The sequence below is a fragment of the Pseudocercospora fijiensis genome (genome assembly GCF_000340215.1).
Source record: "Pseudocercospora fijiensis CIRAD86 unplaced genomic scaffold MYCFIscaffold_5, whole genome shotgun sequence".
Lineage (NCBI taxonomy): Eukaryota > Fungi > Ascomycota > Dothideomycetes > Mycosphaerellales > Mycosphaerellaceae > Pseudocercospora > Pseudocercospora fijiensis.
In genome coordinates this window covers 3,135,464-3,143,331 of record NW_006921536.1, presented here as the reverse complement: position 1 = coordinate 3,143,331, position 7,868 = coordinate 3,135,464, and the positions used below count along the sequence as shown (strand labels likewise).

Sequence of the window (7,868 nt, the reverse complement as noted above, 5' to 3'; positions counted from 1 at the left end):
CTCTCCTACCTTCCTCCCTCTCCTTCTAGCCTTTTATTAAATACTACTCGTACCTACTACTACCCTATCTACCTACTAATATACCCTTCCTATAGCCGTTAGTCGGTTTATAAGGAAGTCGAATATACGCTATATAGTAAGAGCGAGGTTAGTTAGGTTAGGTAGGCGCGAAATAGGCGGATATACCTATATTTTTATAAATTAGTAATAGGCGCCTTAGGCGGCCGAGTTTAGCTAGGTCCCTAATATAGAATATACTAAATAAGAGATAGTTATTATAGAGCTTATCGACGGTCCGCCTAGCAACGTTTACAACCTTAGAGATAGCATTATTAGATAGATTGCTTTTGTCGAAGAGGCGCTTAATCTTATTAAGTTAGTCGTCTAGTAGGCGCGCTATAACAATACCTTTAAAGGCCCTATACTACTAGAAAAGCGACAACATAGTTTTTTAACATAGTGGTAGAGATCTACGAATGCTAAGAGCACTAGGTTACATACTAATTTTAGTAACAGGTGGTGTGGAACTGAAAATCGGCTCTCCGACTGCATGGCGCGACTTATTGAATAGCACAATAATAGTTCCGAGGCGTCTAACTTTATCTTGACGTCTCAACTCCTTTCGATGGAGAGTAGAAGAATCGGAGATGGCCAGTTCGCAAGTATTTGGCCCTCAAGACTGGCCGCGACAACCAAGCAGTATTATGAAGCATTCCGATACGGCATTCGGTATATGACGAGCATGGCAGCTCTCACGGTCCGGACCACCTGACACCTGATCACCCTTTAGCCGAGGATCTCGAGGTTGCGAAGCCGTACCTTGATCTGGCTGCAGAGTCATCGTTACAGTGCATGGACTCTGCAGGCCGACGACAGGCTCGAGACTTAGAGAGCTGTTGTATGCCGGATGGAGAGGAGAGCTCCTGCAGCGTTGCACCAGAGTACAAGCTGGACAGTGGAAACAGTGGACAGCATGACTTGCTTCCTTGGCAGTTCGAATCGGATGTTTGGCTTCGAATCTTGATCTGCTGTGCTCCAGCTACGTAAGCTTGGCCGGCCAGCGAGACACGCAGCTTCCAGAAAGCATTATTTGTAGTGTCGGCAGTGGGCGCAGGAACAAAATCGCGCAGCTGGACACATCCCACGGACCCCGCAAGCCATGAATAATGATGTAGGCAATGCCGCATGAGGAGGATATGCGCAAATCGGACACTCCACGAAGCGGCTTACTACTAGTGAAATTCCAAGGGGTCACGGTCGAAAGGCGGCAAGGCACAGCAGCAAGAAAGTGTTTGCAAAGGGGTCGAAATATCCTAATAATGTGCACGAGCATGTGCGCCTCGACCTCCAGGCTAGCCCAGTAGAGTTGATACAAGGCGTGTCACGGGGTTCCGGCCGCCGGCGTTGCAAATGTGTGATTCAGTGTGAATGCTTCGGACATCGGTTTGAGATGGCCCATGGATGGAGGTTGTGCTCAAGCATGATGAGAAGCAGGTCGCGTGCAGCGTGCGTTTCACACCCACCTGCAGTTTGACGAGGCCGGGCCGTGACAAGTGTCAAGACACGACAAGACACCAGAAATATGTACATCCAAGTTCTCACACGTGCTCGGAGTGCGAACGACAATAATAGTGCGGTGAAGGGGAGGGCGGTAATGTAATGCCAGGTCTTACTCGTATCGTTTTGATGACGGTCAACGTGCGTATCCGCAATCAAATCTATTCTAGTTACCGCAACGTGCCACCGCCCACCCACATCTCCTCGCCAACAACTTATTTATTATTAAGCGCTGGCAGCCCGCTCGCTCGCTCGCTCGCCCGCCACGCCAGCCAGCACAGGAGTGGTTCCGGAAAGAATGAAGCTAGGAGGGTGCTCTAGTTCTAGCGCAGGCGTTTGACCTGACGTTGGAGGAGGAGGAGTAAATCCCTCACGAGACCTGTGCTTCTGCTTCTGCCCTCTGCCTCTGCCTCTGCCTCCTCTGCCTTCTGCCTCTGCCTCTGCCTTTGCCTTTGCGCCTTTCTCTGCACGCCCGCCGCTTGCTCATCATCCCTCTGAGCAGCCCAGCCCAGCTGTGCTTTGCTTTGCCCAGCTGCCTCTCTCTTTCGGCACGCTTCGCTGTCACTCGGCCACCAGCTTGCGCCGCCTCACAACGCATCGCCCGCATCGCATCAGCTGTGTCTTGCGCTCGCCAGCCGCCATTCCCGCAACATGTCGAAGCTGCTCCAATAACACTGTCTGCTCGGTCGCCTCGGTCGCAACGCCGCGGCATTGCTGCTTTGAAATCCAAGCCAGCTCCAAGAGTCCAAGCCTTGAGTGTCTCGATCCCTTAGGAATAGCGGAGAACTTTTTAGTAATATATCTCTAGTCGTATAGACTATCCCTAGGTGTTAACATCGCTTCGCGGTTAAGGCACTTTTGTCGCTAGTTAGGATTTCCGCTAGGATTAGACCTATCGGTTATATATACGCTGCCCTTTACGGGCTTAATCTTATTAGCTAGATTTTCTTGTACTCGTCGCTGACGTCGCCGTCCCTGCGCACCGAGTGCTGCGGCTGCCGGATCTGAAACGAACCACAGCGCAGAGAGCTCTCGCTCCCGCCGGCCGCCGAGCTCAGACTGACGCAACCTGAATCGCATCGGCGCAAAACAAAAGATGGCTGTCGCAACGGGCACGTCGCCGTCGCCGGAGCACACTCACCCCACCTCAGCACCGTCGCCGGCACCCACCGCTTCCACCACCTCAATAACGAGCAGTAAACAAGGCGGCGACCTTGTGCTTCCGCCACCACAGACTCCACTCGACACCCCACCTGGCAACGGTGCGAACGTCAACGGCGATACAGCACAAGGAAAGCAAGACCGACCTGCCGGACCTCAGAAGAAGCCGACTTTCAGCACGCGCCTCTCGCGCATGTTCTCACAACGCGACACCAACCGCGAGAACATAAAACAGGAGGCTGCCGAGAGGGTACCGGAGACCGCTGTCGAGGACCCAGCGGTCGAGGCTTCTTCCTCGCCCAAGCAGCGCCCAGCAAACCCTCAGAAGGTGAGCCGGACTTCGTCGAAGAACGAGAAGATGGGGCCAACGCGAAATGGATCTGAATCTAAGAAAGAGAAGAGTGACGCGGTGGCACCGAAACGCTTCTGGATCGACGAGGACACCGGCGAGCACTATCATTTCCTCAAGGGCGCGAAACGGCAAGACAAGTTGACGGACATGCTCAAGGATTTCATGTTGGGAAAGAAGAAGCCACACGACGATGAGCAACCATTGTCACTGATGTCAAATTGGGTCGATCAAATTAAGCATGAGAAAGACAAGATGGCAAAGGAGAAGAACCATGGTCCCAATGCTACTGCGACATTGGTGCAGAAGTATGGGAAGTGTCAAGAAATCGTCGGCCGGGGCGCTTTTGGAATAGTTCGGATTGCACATAAACCAGACCCGAACGATTCAAAACACGAAATGCTGTACGCCGTGAAAGAGTTCCGCCGAAGACCGCAGGAAGATTCGAAGAAGTACAGCAAACGCCTCAACTCAGAGTTCTGCATCTCCTCATCATTACGCCACCCAAATGTCATCCACACCTTGGACTTGCTCGAAGATGCAAAAGGCGACTTCTGCGAGGTGATGGAGTTTTGCGCTGGCGGCGATTTATATTCTTTGGTCTTGGCCAATGGCAAGCTCGATGTTATCGAAGCTGACTGCTACTTTGCACAGCTGATGCGAGGGGTCGAGTACATACACGAGATGGGCGTTGCTCACCGCGATCTCAAGCCGGAGAACCTTCTATTGACGACTCACGGAGCGCTGAAGATTACCGACTTCGGCAATGGTGAATGTTTCCGCATGGCTTGGGAAACAGAACCGCACATGACCGCTGGTCTCTGCGGCAGTGCTCCATATATCGCTCCTGAAGAATACACGGACAAGGAATTTGATCCTCGCGCCGTTGACGTCTGGGCTTGCGGCGTCATCTACATGGCAATGCGCACGGGTCGACACTTGTGGCGCGTAGCCAAGAAGGACGAGGACGAATTCTACGAAAACTACATCCGTGGTCGAAAGAGCGAAGAGGGTTATGCTCCGATTGAGACTTTGCATAGAGTAAGCTGCACATCGCATTCCCAAAAGTCCTTACACGCTGAAGGGTGTACTCACGAAAAATGTCAGGCGCGCTGCAGAAATGTTATTTACAGTATTCTTGACCCGAACGCCAGCCGCCGAATCTCTGCCCACCAAGTGCTCAACTCAGAATGGGGCAAGGGCATAAAACTTTGTACCGCCGGCGAGCAAGGTCTCTGACAGTAGCTCGTGGGCAAAGAGCGCACCATTCGACACACCCACGCTTCGGCCCGATCGATTTTCACCCTTCACATTTGACCACTACTTTTTTTTTCTCCGTTCGACTTTTGGACGATGACTTCTTCCGTTTGTGCGTCATGACACGGCATTCATTTTTGTTTTGTTTCTGAGCGTTTCCAGCGAGCGATGATGTTCTCCAAAGAAGCATGCATTACCCCCCCATCCAATGATTTCATTCCAGCAAAGCGAGCGTGGACCGGCCTACCTAAGGAGGAAAGACGGAGGATGTATGGACATTTCTTTTTCACGGTGTGAGAACGGGCAGAATGCTGCCGCACATTCGCTAGCCTGACGCAGCGACCACAGAGAGAGGCGAGGCGAGGCGTTTTCCTGACACGAGGGTAGTGATGATGGCTATCTCAATGCAGATGGGTATAGGTATATCAATCTCTTGGGCGGAGGGAGGGATAGGGGGGACCGGGGATTTTTTTTTGGGTACAGGGGACGCCGAGAGTTCGTACGGCTCTGTGAGCGTGAGAGGGAAAGTGATGATATGATGGAGACAACTTTTTGTACATATGCTGAGTTCGTAACCTGCCCATCATGGGAGGGAAGAATGGCAGTCTCTTGGTGCACTTGGCAAGCCCTTTCTCAGTCAAGCCTTGCAGATTCAGATTCAACAACTCTAGATACAGGTACGGTGGCAGCATCATGAATGGCTCATGCATATGGGTACCGCATCCTCATCTCCCTCTCTACCGCCTCCATATCTTCCGGTAGACAAGTCTTCGCATCGCCAATCGCATGGGATGCAAGATAATTCAGCACATCCGGGTCATCGGTATACAACGCCGGGCTTCTCGCTCCACAGGCGATATTGGGCGTGTGTCTCCTCGTCGTGTTTTCGATACCTTGCTGCCCGTGCTCCCGACCTTGATCAACGTTCCCGATCTCGCTCTCAGCATCGACATGATGCATCAGTTCCGGGTTCACAGTGAGGCATTTGAAGTCCGGGTTGTCGCGGCAGATCTCATGGATTCGGATATCGTAGGCTAGGCAGCCTCCATCCGGTTCTCGATTCGCGAGCTCGTGCACAAGTCGCTTCGCCGAGGCTCGTGTGACTGCGTAGCCGAATGTGCAGAGCGGGAAGGTGGTTTGGTGGACTAAGCGGTTTTGTGCGGGGATGTCTATGGACGAGAGAAACTTCTGTGTGTATGGATGGAGATTCTCCGGGACGGGCAAGGTGGAGTCTGGGAATGTGAGATGCGGGATGCCTTTCCAGCGTTGGCTTGGGAAGAAGTCGCCGCAGTGGCCTAGGTAGAGTAAGTCCCATGAGGCCAGAGGACCCCAGAAGTCGGTTTCTGAGGAGTGGTGTGGATTTGCGAGCAGACGGACGGCGGCTGCTGCTGCTGGTATTTGAATGGAGCGCAGGCGGATGTCCCAATCAACATCGTCTTCCAGGATGAGGATTGATTGGAGGTCGGTGGATAGGAACCACTTCAAAGCGTGCAGGTGACCAAGCCAGGCCAGTGAACTGCCGTGGGTCATGGTGCTGCCATACTTGGCATGAAGGCCAGCGACATCTTCTTCTGTCCAGATTGGCTGTTCTGGAATGGTGAGATGGACGCGCGTGATATTTGCGGCGAAGATGAGGCCTTCTCGTCTCGAGGATGCGGCTCGTGAGACTGCTGCGATGGCTCCAAAGCCAAGCGTTGAATTTGCGGCCGTGAACTTTTCGATGGGAAAATTTGACAGAAAAGGCGGTCTGTGGGCGTAGAAGAAGATGACGGCGATGAAGCCAAGCCATGAAATGACTGCGCCCAGGTATTGGGTGAGCAGTGTATGCTGCGGCATAGCGCAGTGCTAAGTTGTGCAGTGCACGAGTCGATGGCCGAGTGCTGACATGTTGGAGATGTCAAAGCGGGATATTGGGAGGAGTGCGCCGGAGTGCTCGTACAACGCGCATTCGAAGGTCGGGTCTTCCTGTTCCTGACAGCTGTTGACATTGCTTGCCTTCCATGGCGCGCCCCAAAGGCAATATCGAAAGTTTGACGGGCAAGTCAGTGAGCATAAGTTGTTGATACCAAGAGACGATACAGATTTACAATTGTCGGTGATTAGAAGGAGGCGGCGGCGGCGATTGCCAAGGCCGTGGCGCAGCGGCAAGCAGCCGGGCCCGGGGCGTTGCATGGTCGCGTGTGCTGCTGCCACACCCTCATCTTTCGGCGGGGCGGGGTTGATGCAGGCACGGCCGACGTGCGTTGGACGCTGCAGGAGCACGAGACGAGATGGCAGATGGCAACGGAAGCGACGACATCCCCTTGGTTAACTCGTTGCTGGTCGGCGTTCGTCGGGTAAACAGGGATCAACCCCTATAGTGTCTATATAGTTAGTATATAGAAGCCGCTCTGCAGGTGAATAGATAAGGCTCAATTGGACTCGCTTATAATAGCGCTTTGCCTCTTCTAGTCGCCGCCGCTCTCGGAGACTAAATTCTAACTCTTAAAGGTTTAAATCGTAAAGTTTAACCTACTAAGTTAGTAGCTACAATAGACGGCTTAAACCGCTTTTAAGCTACTATTATCGATAGTATAGAAGCTAATAAAGAAGATAATAACTAAAGGTAGCTATAATAGGTTAAAAAGGCTTATAGTAACTCTATTAAGTACGATAAGTACGTCTATTCGTAGATAGAAGGTCTATTCTATAAGACAGTAATAGCAACGGTAATAGCGGTGCCTCGAGGGTTAGATAAAGAGCTATATAATACTAGAAATAAGGACGACCTAATTAAGACTATTAGTATAGACAACCGAGCCGGTAGCCTCTACTATCTAGTAGAAGACGACCTAAAGGAAGACCTATTTAAGCTATTAGAGGTAACTAAGCGCTAGCGGAAGGTTAACTTACCTATCTACCTATAAGGGGACCTCTTAAAGATAGACGACGTATAGTACGAGTTCTTTAACCTCCTATAGACTAATAAGATTATAGACAGGCTAGTTAAGTATACTAATAAGTATATAGAGACCCGAGAAGAGTTTAAACTAGATAAGGCTAGAAACCCCCGAATTAGCTATAATAGGGAGCCTAAGATTGTTATATCTAGATACTCTTAGAAACTAGTAGGGCGTAAAGATATATTAATCTTCGTAGCCCTTATTATCTATATATCGGCGATCTAAATAGCTAATAAGTCGGATTACTAGAGGGGCGACAAATACTAGCCTATATATCTAATTGCCGATTATATAAGTAAGTAGCGCTTCCGATAGATTAAGGCCGCTCTATAGTATAGAAGTCCTATTCTAAGGGGCTCCGGACTGCCTACGTAGTCGTAGATATTGCCGTTAGCGGACTTATTACGAGAGAGGTTTAAGAGCGTTGTTCTTCCTAGAAGCAATATATCTATCGACGAGTCTATAATCTAGTTTATAGGCCGATCTAGTTATATAATAATAATACGAGGAAAGCTAATACCTATCGGATACTATATCCTATGCTTATATAAGGATAGGTACCTATATTCCTTCCTATTCTTAAGCCCTCGAAAGTAGCATTC

The 7,868-nt window shown here is 50.8% G+C and overlaps 2 protein-coding genes across 2 annotated transcripts; one reads left to right on the top strand and one right to left on the bottom strand.

Annotated features, from left to right (window-relative positions):
• Positions 1 to 2,024: 2,024 nt before the first annotated feature.
• Positions 2,025 to 4,940, top strand: MYCFIDRAFT_60351 (uncharacterized protein). The gene is made up of 3 exons (XM_007928907.1): positions 2,025 to 2,317; positions 2,499 to 4,108; positions 4,175 to 4,940. Exons 2-3 carry the CDS (start codon positions 2,654 to 2,656, stop codon positions 4,304 to 4,306), a joined length of 1,587 nt encoding a protein of 528 aa, XP_007927098.1. The 5' UTR covers positions 2,025 to 2,317; positions 2,499 to 2,653; the 3' UTR covers positions 4,307 to 4,940.
• An 86-nt stretch (positions 4,941 to 5,026) lies between these two features.
• Positions 5,027 to 6,160, bottom strand: MYCFIDRAFT_83612 (glycosyltransferase family 25 protein; the record flags this gene model as incomplete). The annotated part of the gene is made up of 1 exon (XM_007929373.1): positions 5,027 to 6,160. The coding sequence occupies one exon, from the start codon at positions 6,158 to 6,160 to the stop codon at positions 5,027 to 5,029; it is 1,134 nt and encodes a 377-aa protein (XP_007927564.1).
• Positions 6,161 to 7,868: the final 1,708 nt, after the last annotated feature.